Source organism: Hakea prostrata, chromosome 10 (assembly GCF_041222555.1).
Source record: "Hakea prostrata isolate BN-2017 chromosome 10, UWA_Hpros_2, whole genome shotgun sequence".
Lineage (NCBI taxonomy): Eukaryota > Viridiplantae > Streptophyta > Magnoliopsida > Proteales > Proteaceae > Hakea > Hakea prostrata.
In genome coordinates, this window is record NC_142609.1 from 38722433 (window position 1) to 38741164 (window position 18732).

Here is an 18732-nt window from a genome sequence, read left to right on the forward strand (position 1 = left end):
CTTCTTGGGTTTGTGTTTTGAGCTTGGCATTACGCCATCTCTTTCTCTCTTTGTACATTTTCATGTTCTTTCTATCTCCCATCCTCCCGGATGGGTTTTTTCTGTCCAAACGCAATAAGGCTGAACTTGATTGGAGGGGCAGCATCCTTGTCAAAGGAACTTGCCCTTCTAACCACAAAAGATGGCGCGAACGATACTTTTTACGTCGAGCGCCTCCATCGGATCTTAACTTCCCAACCCACTGGAGGAGGTTTACTTCTTCTTCCGAGAGTAACCGGGGCCTTCCCTTATCCGGAGAAGACGAGGCGGCCATCGGGAAGATCAAATCCATTCCGTGGTATCAAGAGATACATGGATATGAAGTGGAGTATAACTCCATCCTTCGATCTTGGGGCTTGGCTCATTGTGAGCTTCTAACCATCATCCTTTGATTTGACTGAAGTGATATGTTTTGAATTCGACTCTTGTCCTTCTTCTTTGCGGTGCCTCCCGGAATGAACCACTGAAAGCCTGCGGGTGAAGGCCGCTAGGGCCGTTGTGACAGCCGAGCAACGATCGCCCGGGGTCTTGACCGTAGATCAAGAGGCTTCTCTTCCCTCTCCCGACCCCTCTTATAGGGGTATCGGGGAATATCGGGCTGTGGCTGATGCTTCGGGTAAAGGGAAGAAACCGATGGTGGAGAGGTCTAATGTCTCTTCCTCCGCCCGAACCAAGAGGAGGCATGACACAATTGATGCTCCCTCCAACAAGAAATCCAAAGCTTCGACGGATGGTGAGGAGGTCTTCACCCCCAGTGGACCACGAAGATGACCGACGGGGTTACTCGGGATCCCGAGAAAGCTGCGAGAATGGAGCTCCCTCGGTCTTACTCCTTCGATCGCCGGGAGTTTGAAGCCCTGGATGACACCTCCCTTGTTAGTCAATCTACAAGGTACCGGTCTTCTTGCTTAGTTATATTTTCATAATTTCTTATGACTTCTTCGATATCTTCCGCCTTCCCGGGAATCTTTGTGTTGAGCTTTTATCAACACATGGAAGCATTGAGCCGGGTTGGTCACACCGGCTCCTTGCTTTGCAAACTTGTGAAGAGAAATTGGCCAAGGCCAATTCTAAAATAGACCAGTGTGACTGCAGCTACCGTGGAGCTGCGAGAAAAAGCATGAGGAAGAAGTGATCTCCCTCAAGGAAGCCCTCGAAGTGTCGAAGATTCGTGCCGCTGCTGAGCGCGCGAGCCGGGAAGCAAAAAGCGGCTGCCACGTTGTTTGGTGACAGCCTTGAAATCAAAAGTAGGGAGCTCGAAGAACATACGAAGTTGGCGATCCCTAGCAAGCCCGAGCATATAAAGCCCGGAGCTTCGGAAGGAGTGCATTCGGAAATACACGAACAGCGTACCTTTCTCCGAGCTGCTAGGTCTCTACAACATTCAAGCTTATCGCATGGGGGCGGAACGACGTTTGGGAGCGAATCCTTGGATCGATCCCCGCCTTCGACACTTGCTCCTTTTCGTGAGGTATGCCACAAAGAGGTCTTCGGGAAAGTTGGTATGGATCTCCCGGATTGGGCTCGGGAAGAAGATGATCCTTTTCCGGTGACCCTCAATATGAGGCATACACGAATGACGAGCCGGCACTTCCGGAGGAGAAATCACAAACCGAGTCTCAAGTTGTTCTTTGTAGAGGACTCGGCCGATGCCGCTCTTGAGGAAGGCTCTTCTCATGATCTGAGAAAAGTTCTCCCGACCGGGGTCCCTCGGGGCAACAATGAAGAAAAGGCTTAGGGAGTTGTCTTTTTGTAAAGATTTACCCTCAATTTAATGAATAGACATTTCTCTTTTTCATGTTGGCCTCTATATTTCCCCGTCTCCTGCCGAAATCTTGCCTTGAATATCAAAGTATTAATGATAAAACTTATCACTTAACTTTTCATTCCTCGCCGAATAATAATCTTGTAGAAAAATCGTGAAGATGCGTTTCGGGAAGATGCATTAATCTTCCCCAGTACTTCATTTATTGCAAAGTCCGCACGTTTCCCTTCTGCGAAGTTCAAGCGTTTTCTGCCTTTGTATACCATTCATTGTTTCCAATGAATCGGAAATTCATCCGTTATTTTAATGGCGGTGCGACGATTGGAGGTATCTTTGCATCGGTGCTCGCTTCCACATGTTTCCATGTGGCATCCCTCCGACCGTTGATCTTGCTTTTCTGCGGATTTCGAAGCGTCATTTCGATCTAGGTCGTCGGTTGTCCTTAGCCTTCAACCGTCGTCTTAATACCCGAGGCTATTTAAAGCCTTCGTGGGTACTCTCCATCTATCCCTGACTTCGCAAGTTAGATTTGCTAAAGTGCCAAAGCGACCTTTCGTCCTTCGGCTTGCTTCCGTATTCCTCGTACTCCAACAACAGCTCTATCAACTTACGAACAAATGAGTTTTTTGATTACTCATCTCTTTCCCCACTTCCCCCAGAGTAAAGCTGCACGGTAGTTATACTTGGGGTTTAGTTTGTTGTTTTGTGAGAAGTTATAGAAAACTAGGGTTTCCCCCTGTTGTTGTCGTTTATTTCTGTCTCGATACGGCTGGTTTTTTTTTTTTTTTTGCGTAGTGGCTCCCAAGATCAACCCGAACTTTATCGAGCAAAATCTTGCAAGAAAATCGTTCCGTCGGTGGTGGTTGGGGCCGGTGCGGTGGTTTCAGCTAGTGAATCCTCCAAGCGTAAGGCGGCTGCTGCCGGTGAATCTTCGAGTCGATTCCCGCGAGTTTCTGTTGATGCCGTCCCTGCGCCTCCTTTGCCCGAAGTGATCGCTCGTCTTTCCCGGGAAGATCTTGATCACTCCGTTGCCGATGGTGTTGCCGGCGCTCTAGTTGGTGAGCTTGTTGGTGCACCCCGAAGGAGACTCTTCGGGCATCCGAGGCAACTATGTTGGCGTACGATGAAGGTGTGGTCCCGGCGGGTGCTGCTCCTATTTCCAACTCTAGTGCTTGTTTGGCATCCTCCTCCTCTCCTTCCGAGTTGGAGCATTTTGCCACTAGGAAGCGCCGTCGGGTGACAAGTGATGAAGCTCATCCTTCTCTTGGTGTAGCTCATCCTTCTCATCCTTCGCTTGAATTAGTGTCAAACGAGTTTGTGAGAGCGTTGGAATGGTGTCTTGCTGCTCGAATGACTTACGAGAGCGCAGTTCTTTCCAAACTTCGAGATGAAGTCTTTACGAAGTCACTTGGTGATGTAAGTCTTCTTCATTATCCTCGATTCTGAAAAATTACTTTTCTGCTCCTTGCTAACTCGGAAGTTGTTTGCGGGAGTCTTCTTTGTAACTTCCACAACCAAGTGGAAGCGGTTTCTAGGCTCGATAGATTGAGCAATGAAGTTTCTAGGCTTCGGGAAATCTACGAAGCTAAAGATGTTGAGATTGCTCGCCTTCGGAATCTAGCTTGGGAGGTGGCGGGAGAAAAAAATTCGATGATTGGTCGTCTTCGGTCGGACTTGGATGATGCCGGGGAGAAGATCCGGCGACTTGGAGCGAACAGTTGGAAAGTCGGGAGCCAAAGGTTCTGAAACGTTACACGAAAAGGCAAGCTGTCGTTCCTTTGCCCGAATCCCTTCCAAGCGATGTTCGCAGAGCCTGCGTCTTCAAGTATTTACACGGTAAGCCTTTTGTTGATATGCTGAATGCTTATAACTTGCAGGCGTACCGGGATGGTGAGAACGAAGTATGGGAATCAATATTAAGGAAGGATCCTCATTTTGATACGACTCCCTACGGTCTTGTTTGCCATCCTGAAGTATTTACCGACACGGGTATTCCTCCTCCCGATTGGACCAAGGATAAGATTGATCCTCCACCTTCCGATCCGAGATATTATGCAATATCTGGAAGATTCTCCTGTTTATTCTCCGCTGGAAGAAGTCAATTATGAGCGAGCTTGTCTTGAATGCGAGTTTGGTCGAGGACCATTCTTCTCTTGGACAAGTTGGACAAAGAGTATGAAATTGCGGAGGATTTTATGCATACCGAAATATTTTTGTAATCCTCATTTCTTCTCTTCTTTTCCTTGAATCCCCACCAATGATTGACTCATATGTTTGTTCTAGCAAAGTCGCGTCGATCTTGTATAACTTCTTAATGAGTCACCTATGATGACTTTCTTCTTTGATCGAAGATTGTATCCAGCTCTTGTAATTGTTTTGATCTTTGGCCTCTTTGGATCTTTTGAAGAAATAGGAAATTACTTTATCTTTGAACTTTGCTAGCCACTTGAATCGCCGTTGCATTAGGTCTTAGTTGTTTGAAACAATGCCTTTACTTAAGGATTTCCGGAGAAATACAATAAGTCTGAGAAGGAACTCACTCGGGTTTTAAACCGATGCCTTTACTTAAGGATTTCCGGAGAAATACCCCCCTACAATAAGTCCGAGAAGGAACTCACTCGGGTTTCAAACCGACGCCCTTGGCCAACAAGGAACTCACTCGGATTTTCATCCGATGCCTCGACTTAAGAAAGTTCGAAAATTTTCCATAAGTGTTAAAGGACCCATATGAATTTTCATCCGATGCCTTATAGTTGGATCTTGTTCTTGAATGTGGTGTATGATGCCCCCCAATCAAAAGATAGTTTGTTGAAAGCCAAAAATTGCATTGATTGAGTTGAAAATGATTACATCGCGAACAAAATTGAAATCATCCTCAAGGATAAAACTTTTTGAGATGCCTAGCATTCCACGAACGATCCAACTCTTTTACGGGTATTGACGTTCTTCAACTGTAAGCTCTGAACCGACCGGTTTCACAACCATATAAGGTCCTTCCCGGGGAAGGGTCCAATTTTCTTTGGTGACGCGGATCAGAAGCTAGGGTGTTTCTCAACACCAAATCTCCGGCTAAGTATTGACGATTCTTCACTCGAGTATTATAATGAGACGCTATCCTTCTTTGATAATGTTGAGTTCGTGCTATTGCCTTTGCCCGAACTTCGTCCAACAGATCAAGACTATCAAGCAATCCTTGTTCATTTGCTTTTTCCTCGAATTCACGATCCCGTAACGTCCCCACCAATATCTCCACTGGTGCCAATGCTTCGGATCCATATGCCAACTTTGAATGGAGTTTCTCCTGTGGGTGTTCGAACCGTAGTTCTATAAGCCCACAGTACATTATGAAGTTCTTCGACCCAAGAAGCTTTGTCGGCTTCGAGTCTTCTCTTTATTCCTTCCGGTAGCGTTCGGTTAGTAACCTCTACTGTCCATTGCTTTGGGGGTATGCCACCGAGGACATACGATGCTCGATCATATATGTTCCACGAATTGCTCAAATTGTGGACGATCGGACTGAGTACCATGATTAGTGACAATAATCTTTGGAATCCCAAAGCGATATATGATTGATTCAAGCACAAATTTCTCCACTTTTTTCTCGAGTAATTGCTGCCGGTTGCTGCAGCTTCTACCCATTTTGTGAAGTAATCAATTGCTACTATCGAGATATTCCCGTCCGCTTTGATGCCTTGGTGAATTTGCCCATGATATCAATTCCCCACATTGCAAAGGGAATGGGATTTAGAATTGAAGTCATAGTTTCCGCCGGGCGCACCGATCTTTGTAGCATGAATTTGTGAGTTACCACATCGACGAACGTAGTCCATAGCGACCTCTTGGATCTTAGGCCAATATAACCCAAGTCTTAGAATTTTGTGGGCCGGGGCTCGGCCACCCATGTGAGCTCCACAAATTCCTTCATGAACCTCGGCCAAAGCTGATTTTGCTCCTTCGGGGCCTATACATCTCATAAGGGGTCCAGCATAAGATCTTTTGTATAGTCTCCCATTCGAATGACAAATCTAGCTGATCGAATCTTGATCAACCTTGCCTCTCTTTGGATCCTCGGGTAATTTGTCATCCCTTAGATACTCGATTATTGGATCCATCCGGCAACGTTCTGCTTCAATATAAGAAATTTCTTTCTCATGATAACTTGGAAAAGTTATCTCTTCAATGTAGACCGAAGGGTCTAGATTCTTTTCCTTGGCATTGGCTAGTCGGGATAGCTCATCTTGCCTCTGAATTTTCATTCCTCAAAATCGAGATATCTTCAAATTCCGAAATTGGTTTTGAAATGCCTACACTATCTCCCGATATTTTTGCAAGCGTGGTTCTTTAATGCCATACTCCCCCTGGACTTGGTTGACTATAAGCTGAGAGTCACTATAAATAGTAACATCTGCAATAGCTAATGCTTTTGACAACCGAAGTCCTGCTATCGAAGCCTCATATTCGCTTCGTTATTACTTGCATCAAATGCGAATCTCAAAGCATATCGAATAATAAATCCTGCTGGACTTTTTAATAGAATTCCAGCTCTGCTCCATCTTTATTACTCGAACCGTCCACATATACCTCCCAAGTGGTTGGTATAATGGGATCCTCAATGGTGGGTTCCATCGGTGCGGTAGTTTCTACTGCAAAGTCGGCTAATGCCCTGAGCTTTGATTGCGAGTTATGGGCTTAAAGCTCACTTGGAACTCACTGAGCTCAACCGACCAGGACACCATCATTCCGGACAAATCAGGTTTGTTAAGAACTTTACTAAGAGGAAAAGTTGTAAATACCTCAATTGGATGAGCCTGAAAATATGGCCTTAGCTTCCTGGCGGCCATCATGAGAGCGAGCACTGCTTCTCAATCTGCGAATATCTCGTCTCCGCATCTAGCAACACGTGGCTTACATAGTAAATCGGCCCTTGTTTTTTATCTTTCTCCCGAACAAATCTTTGACCGACCGCCGAAAGGGACGTCGCTAGATATAGCTGTAATATTTCCCCCTTCTGCGGTGCTGGACAAGATCGGTGGTTGTCCAAGTGCTTCTTTTAATTCCTCGAAAGCTTTACGGCACTCTTCGATCCACTTTGCTTCCTTACGCCCTTCGGGTCTTTAAGTGCCTTGAAGAAAGGCAAACATTTCTCTCAGGACTTGGAGATAAATCGATTTAAAGCAACAACTCTCACTGTCAAACACTTTGTACATCCCGAACGGTTTTGGGAGCCTCCATATCAATCGAGCTTGTATTTTGGCGGGATTAGCCTCAATTCCCCTCTGTGATACCATGAAGCCCAAAAATTTGCCCGAGGAGACTCCAAAGGCACATTTTTTTCGGGTTTAGCTTCATTTGATGTTTCCTTAATCTTGAGAAAACCTCGATCAAATCCGCAATATGATTTGCTTTTGTAAAGATTTTCACTAGCATGTCGTCAACATAAGCTTCAACATTCTTTCCTATCGGCTCTTTGAAAATCTTGTTGACGGCCCTCCGATATGTTGCTCCTGCATTCTTGAGGCCAAAAGGCATGACCTTGTAATAATAGCTCTCACGATCAGTCATGAAAGCCATATACTTCTCATCCTCCTTATTCATAAGGATCTGATTATACCCTAAGTAGGCATCCATAAAACTTAAAGTTTCATATCCTGTGATCGCATCTATCAAGAGGTCAATCCGAGGCAGCGGGTAGCAATCTTTCGGGCAAGCTTTGTTTAGATCTGTGTAGTCTGTACACATCCTCCACTTCCCATTCGCCTTTTTCACCATCACCACGTGACCAAGTTGGGCACTCAATTGGTTCTATGAAACCAGAATTCTTAAGTTTTTCAACTTCGCTTCGAACGGCTTCATACTTTTCAATGGAGAAATTTCTTCTTTTACGTATCCCTTGGTTTCGACTTAGGGTCTATCCGAGTTTGTGCTCTGCAATGGCCCGATCGATTCCGGGCATGTCCTCGGCAGACCATGCGAATACATCTTTATTCCGTTGAAGAAATAACTTCAACTCATCTTTAAACTCTTCCATTTGTTCGGACCCGATATAAGTAATCTTTTTCTTATCCTCGGTACACGGCTGAATTTGCTCCAGCTTCTCCTTTGGTTCGGGTCTTTGCATCTCTGTCTCTTCCCGATCATCTCGAACTTCTATGGGGAGGCGGTTACCTTCCTCGGGCCCTCCTTGTCTTTTAAATAGGCAACATAACACTGCCGAGAGATCTTACGGTCGGAGGAGACTTGACCAATTCCCATATCGATCGGGAATTTTATCTTCGGGTGTTTTGTTGAAACAATAGCACCTATCTTGGATAAAGATGGTCGCCCGAGAATCATATTATAGGCTGGTAGTTCTCGAACCACCAAAAATTTGATTCGGACAGTTGTTTCCTTAGGAAAACTTCCAATGGATAAATCCAACTGGACCGATCCTTCCACCACTACAGATGACTCTGCAAAGCCATATAGATGTGTGGATGAAGGTTTCATCAAGTCCTGATCCACCTTCAATTTTTGATACACTTCGTAGGAAATTAGGTCAGCTGCAGACCCTGTGTCAATCAAAACTCTATGCACTTCCCGTCGTGCAATCTCTACCTTGATGATTATAGCATCATCATGAGGTAAACAAACGTCTCTTTCGTCTTCCTCGCTAAAGGTGATAGAATCTTCACCATTCGAGCCTCTTCCGCTTCTCGCGTCTCTCGGTTCCAACAAATTTGGATTTTGTTTTCAGACTCCGGAGTGATTCGGGCTCTGGTCCTCCAAAGATGGTAAGGATCGGTGACCTAGTAGCTTTGATCACCTCCTTGCCTTTCTTAGACTTCGGGGCCTCCCTTGATCGTTCCGAACTAACCGAACGATCCCTCTTTGGAGCAGCCGCACGTGGCTCACGTGGCTCCTCCCTTCTCCTGCTAACAAAACTGGACAGATGTCCCTGAGATATCAATCTCTCAATATCTGCCTTCGGATGACGACGAGTCATTAGTATAATGACCATAGTCCTTGTGGAATCGGCAATACTTTTCCCGATCCTGCTGCTCTCCGGGTTTCAAAAGAATTTTAGGCGGCCACTTTAAAATATTTTTTTCTTTTGAGGATATTCAAAATATCAGCCCGAGGAGCATTCAATGGAGTGTACTCACTTTTACCGGGGGACCTTTGGCGCCAAGGCTGGGATTTTCCAACCCGATCGCCAACATTTTTCTTTGGCTTCTGTTTTTGCTCAGGAGCCTTTTGTTCCTTATTGGAGACTTTATTATCTCCTTGGCGCGCATCTAGAATCTCCATGACTTCAGCCTGCTTCGGCATCTCTGTACCAACTCGGCATAAGTCGCAGGCATATCCTGTAGTAATAACTCCAGGAGTTTCCGATTAGTGAGTCCCGTGAATAGAGCGATTACGGCTACTTGTTCATCTAAGTTTTCTATCTCCATCGTCACCTTGTTGAATCTTTTGCGAAACTCTCGATCGATTCGCTCTTTCCTTGTTTGACGATAAACAAGGTTTCTTCCGTTTTCTTGACTGTATTCCACTCTGGAATCGCCCTATGAATTGGCGCGCCAATTTGTCAAAGTTTACGATCCTTCGCGAGGGGAGGTTAGAAAACCACTTTTGTCTGCTCGATTAGAGATGAACCAAAAACCCTGCATAAAATTTCATCGAATTACAGGAAGCGCCATGGTGCGTTGGTAATAGCCGATGTGAGCTGTTGGATCTCCGGAGCCATCGAACGTTGAGAAGGTAGGCAAACGGAAGTTATGGGGAAACCGATATCCCGCAATTGGCTCGGCAAAGGGAGTCTTCCGAATGACCGAGTAAATATCCTCGATTATTCTTCCCTTAGCCAACTGCCCTAATTTCTCATTGATGTTGGCCAATTCTTGACCAATCTGGGTCGGGTGATCTTCAGCAATATGATCACGTCCTCGATTAACACGATCATCCCGTGCTACTCGATCATCATGAACAGCCCGTCCTTTCCGAGCATTCCTCTCGTCACGAACTGCTCGATCATCACGAACGGTTCTTCGACGGTGGGTGAGTGAGTTCTTACCCCCTGTATCCAACCTTGTGTTTGAATCGGTTGTACTCTCTTGCGGTCTGTCGAACCGATCGTCTCGCCTCGGTTGATCATCGATCCTCCGAAGTCCTCGGTCTCCTTCCACGGAAATTCTGATCAATATTCCGGTCTTGACCGTCTCTCCGGTCACATGGCAATGCACGTCTCCCCGATTCGCTCGCGATCGGGCTCTTGTGGTAAAACCACTCGTGCGGTGAGCATGCGGAGTGCTTGGCTCACCTCCAAGAGTTGAATCTTTACCTAATCCAATTGATCTTGGATTGTATCAGGAGGAGGATTACGTCCTCCCTGGCCACCATCCACCTCGATAGGATTTTGGCTTTCCTGGGGAATATCTGGATTATTCACTCCAGGTATCTGAACACCGGAATTGCGTTGTGCGGCTGCTGCTGCGGCTCTGATCTAGTCACCATGGCTTTTCAAGTCGTTTCCCACAGACGGCACCAATTGATGCGTCCAAAATCTGCTCGGCCGTTGGATCTCCACGTGATGTCCTGCAAACGAAAGCGTCGGATGTGGCCCGACCGGCTGGGGTCGGGAGTCCACCTCCGAAGGCTAAGTCGGTTGATGAACTTAATCACAAACGCTGCAGAAGCGCGAGCTACGGAATGAAGAAGCTGGGAAAGGTGATCTAGATAGCGAGATCGGCGATAGTTTAGGTCTATCGGTATGTATCCGAACCCGAGTCTCAGATAGTATTCTTTTTTCGATCGATCCCCTCACCTTGTATGGTAGTGAGGTTTATATAGAGTGTACCTTCGAATCTCCTTCGTTGGATGCACTTGAGCCTTCTTCGGGTAGTCGTTGGATCTTATCAGTGAGATCCGTTGAGCAATAGACTTCTACTAGTTTGGACTAGTAGAGGACTCCTGAGATAACCTTTAGGTTATACGGTGTTTATCCCTTCGATAATGATTATCCGCAGCCGTCAATTCGAGTCTGCCATCATTAGGGTGATTACCCTAATCCATAAGTAGGATTAGGGCACGCTTGCAGCCGAATAAGCTTTCTTCTTCAGCAAGCCATCTTCTGGATCCGGTTTGCTCGGGAGCGAATCGGTTCTTTCCGTCTCGACCGGGGGGGGGGGGGGGGGGGGGGAGGCGGGCGGGAAAAAAAAAAACCCTGGGGGGGGGTTTAGGGGGGGGAGGGGGAAACGTTTGGACTTCGCAGATACCAGAAGGGAAACGTGTGGACTTTGCAGTAAATGAAGGAGTGGGGAAGATTAATGCATCTTTCCAAAACGTATCTTCATAATATCTCTACAAGATTATTATTCGTCAAGGAATGTGAAGTTAAGTGATAAGTTTTATCATTTATATTTTATTCAAGACAAGATTTCAGCAGGAGACGAGGAAATAGTAAGGCCAACATGAAAAAGAAGTGTCTATTCATTAGCAAGGAGGTCAATCTTTACAACAAAAAAAAAAAAAAAAAAAAAAGGATAACTCCCTAAGCCTCTTCTTCATTGTTGCCCGAGGAGCTTTGGTCAAGAGGACTTTTCTCAGGATCCTGAGAAGAGCCTTCCTCGAGATTAACGTTGTCAGAGTCCTCTTTAGCAGCAGCTTGTGACTCGGCTTGTGACTTTTCCTCTGGAAGTGCCGGCTCGTCAGCCAGATATGCTTCATATTGCGGGTCGGCTGGAAAAGGATCATCTTCTTCCCGAGCCCAGTCTGGGAGATCCATGCCTAATTTCCCGAAGACCTCTTTATGGCACACCTCAAGAAAGGGAGCAGTATCGAAGGAAGGGATTGATGCAAGAATTCGCTCCCAAACATCATTTTGCCCCAAGCGATAAGCTTGAACGTTGTAGGCACCCAATAACTGGGAGAAAGGTTCGCTGTTCAGGTATTTCCAAACACAATCCTTCCGAAGCTCTGGCTTGATGTGCTCGGGCTTGCTGGGAATAGCCAACTTCAAGTATTCTTCGTTCTCTATACATTTAAATTCAAGTCTGTCACCGAACAACGTGGCAGCTTCTTTTTGCTTTTTGGCCTCGCGCTCGGCAACAACAGCACGAGCCTTCGAAGCATCAAGGGCCTCCTTGAGGGAGATCACTTCTTCCTCATGCTTTCTTTGCAGCTCCTCGGCAGCTGCAGTCAGCCGGTCTATCTCAGAATTGGCTTTGGCCAAATTCTCTTCACAGGTCTGCAGCAATGAGCTGTTGCGGCCAACCCGGCTCAATGCTTCCATGTGTTGATAGAAGCTCAACACAGCATTCCTGGGAAGGCGGAAATTATCAGAAGAAGTCATAAGAAATTGTGAAAAAATAAGTAAGCAAGAAGACCGGTACCTTGTGGATTGACTAACAAGGGCAACGTCGTCTAGGGTTTCAAATTCCTGGCGATCAGAAGGAATAAGACTGAGGGAGCTCCACTCTGCAACTTTCTCAGGATCCTGTGTCACCCTGTCGATCAACTTCATGGTCCACTGGGGGGTGAAGACCTCCTCACAATCCGCAAAATTTTTGGATTTTTTGTGGGAGGAAGTATCAACTGTATCATGCCTCCTTTTGGTTCGGGCGGAGGAGACATTAGTCCTCTCCACCATCGGCTTCTTCCCTTTACCTGAAGCAACAGCCACGGGCCTGATATTCCTGATACCCTTGTAAGAGGGATCGGGAGAGGGAATAGAAGCCTCTTGATCAATGGTCAAGGCTCTAGGCGATCGTTGCTCGGCTGTCACTACGGCCCTAGCGGCCTTCACTCACAGGTTCTCGGGGTTCATTCTTGGAGGCACTGCAAAGAAGAGCAAAAGTCAAAATTAAAGACGCATCACTTCAGTAAAATTAAAAGATGATGGTTAGAAGCTCACAATGAGCAAAGCCCCAGTACTGAAGAATGGAGTTATACTCCACCTCAAGTCGATGTATCTCTTGATACCATGGAATGGATTTGATCTTCCTGATGGCCGCCTCGTCTTCTTTGGATAAGGGTAGGCCTCGATTATTCTTAGAAGAAGTACACCGCCTCCAGACGGTCGGGAAGTTAAGATCTGATGGAGGCGTTCGACAGAAAAAGTATCGTTCGCGCCATCTTTTGTGGTTAGAAAGGCAAGTTTCTTTGACAAGGATGCTGCCCCTCCAATCAAGTTCAGCCTTATTGCGTTTGGACAGAAAAACCCAGCCGGGAGGATGAGAGATAGAAAGAACATGAAAATGCACAAAGAGAGAAAGAGATGGCGTAATGCCAAGTTCAAAACACAAACCCAAGAAGCCGACGATGAGACGCCAGCTATTGGGAAGGAGCATTCCAGGACAAATGTCCCAATGATTCAGAACTGCTGAGAACAAAGGATTAAAAAAGGGAAAGCGAACCCCGCTTTCCAGTGCATCTATGTACAGAGAAAATTCACCCGAAAGAGTTGAATCAACCCTCTCATCAGGATGAGGAGCCCTAACCTGATAAGAGGAAGGAAAATCAAAATCTTGGATCGCTGAAAGAAGGGTTTCCTCCTTGAAAATGGAGGGAACAGAGCCAGGTCCGTCATCGGACCTGGAAGTTTGAGGTTGCCTAGAAGACTCGGCAGTTATCCTAGAAGTCTTGGAAGATCCAGACTCAGGAAGGACAGAAGGAGTTTCGGTTTTTCTCTCTAAACCTTTTTGAGAAACTTCAGCAAACTCGCGCCAGAGGACAGTTATGGTTTTGTTATCACTATCCGACTGTTCGGAAGGAGGAGAAGCAAAAGCTTCATTACCACTACTATTACTAACACTGGATACCAGAGAAACCCTATTATCCGCCATTACTTGTTTCAGTAAGGTACAAAAAGAAAAAGACCAGTAAACTTACTGATTCAGTGAGGCAAAAGCTTGAGAGTAGGAAGGCGTGAAGCATACGACAAAGGTTCAAATTCCGGATAGGAAGAATGATACCTACAAAGACAACGAACCGCTTTTAAAAGCACCCGCACGAGTGTTCGGGAATCTGAACGATCGAGATTGATTCAAAATCAACGATCGATATTAGAAGAAGACAGATCGACTGCAAGGAGACACGTGGCCTTACCCTCACAACGCTCGAGGAAAAGTGACCACCGCATTAAATGTGATATGACATTTAATGGAACACGCAGAGACTATTGCCTGACGAAGAACCCAGTTAAAAACCAAGCCCTCAGGATCGACCGGACGCTTGGTCTGGGGGGCTCGTGATATGGAGAAAATATGATCGAACCGGGTTCATACTTGGTTTGATTCTCGACTCCGGTCGAGACAGAAGGAACTGACTCGCTCCCGAGCGAACCGAATCCGTAAGATGGCTTGCTGAGGAAGAAAATTTATTCAGCTACAACCACGCCCTAATGCAACTTATGAATTAGGTTAATTACCCTAATGATGGCAGACTCGAATTGACGGCTGCGGCTAATCATTATCGAAAGGATAAACACCGTATAACCTAAAGGTTACCTCAGGAGTCCTCTACTAGTCCAAACTAGTAGAAGTTTATCGCTCAACGGATCTAACTGTTAAGATCCAACGACTACCCGATGAAGGCTCAAGTGCATCCAACGAAGGAGATTCGAAGGTACACTCTATATAAACCTCACTGCCATACGAGGTGAGGGATGGAGATTGATATACACACTGGTAGACGTAAACTATCAGGGGCTCACGATCTAGATCACCTTTCCCAGTTCTTCATTCCTTAGCTCTGTACTTCTAGCAGAGCCATTTGTGATTAAGTTCATCAACTGACTTAGCCTTCGGAGGTGGACTCCCAACCCTCGCGGTCGGGCCACATCTGACGCTTTCGTTTTGCAGGTCATCTCGAGAAGATCTAAGGGCTGAGCAGATTTTGGACACATCAATTATGATGATCAAAGTGTATTGCACCTGACAATAAATCTGATGTTTCTCTCTAGGACGAAACACATTAACGTGAAATATCACTTTGTTAAGAATGTTGTGGAAAATGGAAGAATATCTCTACGAGATTTTCATACAAACGACAACATGGCAAATAACTTAACGAAACTTGTTACGAAGGAGAAGTTTATATGGTGCAAAACTTCGTTTGGGCTTATTGTTACATGATCAAAGGTGATACTTGGTGATATAAAATTGTGAAGACTATTTTTAAACTAGTTCTCAAGTGGGAGAATGTAAAAAATAGTGTGAATACATTAAAGTAAAGTGCAGGACGAATTTCCACCACACTCTTAACCTCATAGTGTAAGGTATTGATCCTTTGTCAGCTTAACCAACCCTTGACGTTCCTCCAAACTAGTTTCCCAAGTAGATCATGCTTCACCAACAAGGAAGGAAAATCGCCGAATTTTGGTGGTTTTGGTTCAGGGTGAACCGAAACCAGGGGCAAAACTCGAATCGGTGAGATATTGCCAATTTCTTAGCGATATCTCGCCATTTCTCGCGATATATTGTAATATATCGGAAAAATCATTATTTTCACTTATTTTTTTTTGCCATTTTTATGCTATTTCTTGCAATTTTTAGGCGATTTCTCTCGCGATTTTACAACAAAATCTATAGGATCAATGAACAATCTTACCAATTCTATCCCAATGATTCAAGACTCAAAAGGTAATGTGCTAAATGTAATTAGGAGGATAATCTACATAGAATAATTTATGGAAATAATTCAAATTAGGAAGACATTTTATAGCAAAATCTTCAAGATTAATGAGCGATCTTACCGATTATATTCTAGTGATTTAGGCCTCAAAAGTCAATATGCCAAATGTGGTTAGAGAAGAGTATATACATGAAATAATTTATAGAAACAATTTAAATTATGAAGGGATTTTGTAATAGAATCTTCAGAGTGAACAGGTAATCATTCCAATTATGTTCGAATGATTTAAGCCTCAGAAGATAACATGTTAAATGTGGCTAGGCAGTATAATTTAAATGGAAGAATTTATAGAAAATAATTCAAATTTATCACATATTGTCAAATTAAGGTAGGCATTAAATTTGGGCTCAAAATGTCCAAAAATACCCCTGAAATTGGGGACGAAACTTACCAAAGTGAGGGGCGAAATATCGCCGAAATGTCGGCAATTTTTCGCCTTATCGCCCAGTTAGCTGGGCAGCAAACTTGGCAAACCGGGCAAAATATCGATCCTTGTTCAACAACAATAATAATTGAAAAGTCCAAAAACACACAGGCTTTAAATAATTTCTATCTCAATTTCGTGGCACTGAAACTCAGAGAGAAGGAAAATAGACATAGTAGTTTAGTTTATAAAGAGCCCAAGCACAAAGCCGAATTCGGGGTGGGGGTGGGCCCATTTATTACCGAGTTGGGGATTCGATTTATCTTTCACATGTGAGCTGTGGACCATCAACCTTTGGCTTACTTGACAATGTACATCAGAGATTCAGACAGTCATCATCAATTATTTCTTCAACAGCCCCGGGCCCCACCCAAAAAAAAACCACCAAAATTTGTTTCTCCTCCAAATTCCATCATGAAAAACATGAATTTCACAACGGCAATCAAGTTAGGTTCACACGCGTATTTTCAACCATTGGATCAGAATTAGAAGAAAGAAGTACTATTTTGGTGAAAATCATTAGCTAGAAAAAAAATTAAGATCTTAATTGTAATACTCTAGAAAATTAAGATCTTTGATTGGAAGAATGTTCCAATCGAACGGTTGAGGATAATTGGGTCTAGTCGGAGATGAACTTTAATTCGGAAATTAAAGGGATAGTGATGGACTTACGCGAGAATCCATTTGCCATTGAGACGAGTCAATGCGTCGGTGGGAGCAGGAGTGGGATTCAAAGCTTCAAGTTGATGAATGAGCTCGACGATCTCCGCCCTCGTTTCACTGGAAGACCTCAGCCCTCTATCGGTGCCGTAGAACGAAGCTACCAAAGATTTTTTCAGCTCCTCCACCTCATCGGACTGCTTGGGCTTCTCCTCCTCCTCCACCGCCACCGCCGTTTCGAACTCGTCCCCTGCCGCCGCCCTAATCCTTAGAACAGGTCTCACTCCACGGTTCTGAACCGCGATTGCATACCTTCTCGAACCTGCGACCTCCCCTGCTAGATCGGAAGATGGGACGATAGCTAGAGACCTCTTAGATACCAGAGAACGTTGGGTAGCGGCGTTCGCCGAGAGTGTCTTGCAGGGAAAGTGATTGAAAGCTGAAACTGCAGCCATGTCTGATTCTTCCAGCGACTAATTCTTCACTTCTGTGGACTCTTATGCTTTGGTCTCGCCTTATTTATACTTAACAGACAGTCAACATTAAAAATAATATGATAACCTTAAAAAAAATGGATGATGACAGCTGCCAAACGCCCTACACGGCTACACCCAATGATTTTGTACACATTTAATTGGGAGATTCTATTGTGGCCAAAAAAAATTGGGCTCTTCTACTACGTGCTGCTCACACTTTCATACCATCGAATTTATGTATATAATGGATGGAAATTTATCGAGTCCACTTCCTTAGCAGTGTGAGAGAGTGTCAGCTGGATTAACTGAACTAGGAGTCCGGCTGTTTTCTATCTAGCTGTTTTCTATTTATATTTGTTTATAAATAGGATGTACATATACTTTATGAAATATTAAATGAATATCAATTTCTTTGTTTTTTTGGTAAAGAATATCAATTTCTATGTGTTTTTTGGCTGACGCTACATTGATCCTGGTATTTTGCTTTTTGGGTTCTTTGCTTTTTAGGTTCTTTGACTTTTGGGTTCTGTTTGACTTTTGCGTGTTTCCAGCCTAGTTTGTTTTTTGTGAAAGCTAGTTTGCTTTCTCTCCACGTTTCTTGATTCTACTTTTTAGCTTTTTGGTGTTTTTTCGCCTAGTTTCTTGGCTTCTTGTGAAGCTATCTTGCTTTCTATCCACGTTTCTCGATACTGTTTTTTGAAATTTTATGCTCTGCAACTTTTGGTTTTTTGAGTTGTTCTTGCTCTGTGTTGATGGCGATGAGTTCGACTACACCAGCGCTGGTGACCTTCAATGCAAATCCTTCTCTGTCGTTGAAACTGACTTCCACAAACTATCTTCTTTGGCGAGCTCAACTTTTGCCTATCTTGCGAGGTCATAACCTATTAGGTTATGTTGACGGATCGATTTCTTGTCCACCCTCAACTGCTCTGTCTGGATCTGAAGGTTCTGAAGGAAACACTGGTTCTAGTGGTGGTTTCTCGACTGATCTTTGGCATCGACAGGATCAATTGATCCTTGGATGGATCGTAACCTCTCTTTTTGAAACTGCCTTGTCTCATGTGGTTTCGGTAGTCAAAGCCTAAAAAGTCAGGATCAAGGTAGCGTCAGCCAAAAAGAACCCAAAAGTCAGGTTCACTCGGCAATATACACACTATAACCGATGGCTATAGTGTGTATTTCTACTAGAAATGTTGGGATATAGTTGGCTCAAATCTCTATGCCACCATCCTCAGGTTCTTTGATAACCCCTACTTGCCTGATTAGATTAAGATTTCTTGCTTCACCCTCATCCCTAAAGGTGAAGTGCAAAACTCTTTCAGTGATTATCGTCCCATTGCAGTAGGGTCATTCATCTAGAGGTCTATTTTGAAACTCTTGGCTAACTGCATGAAAGAGGTGGCTTCTCTCTTGGTGGACTTCAATCAATTTGCTTTTGTAGAAGGGAGGGTTATTACAGAAAATATCATGATTTGGCAAGAAACTTTGTTAAGGATATCATTTGAATAGAAGTGTGGGCCGTTTTGCAACAAAGATCGACCTTAGAAAGGTCTATGATTCAGTCCAATGAAACTTCATTTTCACCCTACTAACGAGATTGAATATTTACCATCGTTTTGTTAACTAGATTGTTTAATGCTTCATTAACCCCTCCTAACTCCAGCTGTGGGGAGAGATTTTTTCCATGAAAGTTAGTG

At 44.5% G+C, this 18732-nt stretch overlaps 1 protein-coding gene across 1 annotated transcript in view; it reads right to left on the reverse strand.

Annotated features, from left to right (window-relative positions):
* The window catches only part of LOC149002826 (chromoplast-specific carotenoid-associated protein, chromoplastic-like), a 41364-nt gene extending 24266 nt beyond the window's left edge, over window positions 1-17098 (reverse strand). The window contains exon 1 of the mRNA XM_089137314.1: window positions 16572-17098. Coding sequence (XP_088993440.1) covers window positions 16572-17014 — 443 coding nt within the window. The 5' untranslated portion in view covers window positions 17015-17098. The remainder of the gene's footprint in view (window positions 1-16571) is intronic.
* Between the last annotated feature and the right edge of the window lie 1634 nt (window positions 17099-18732).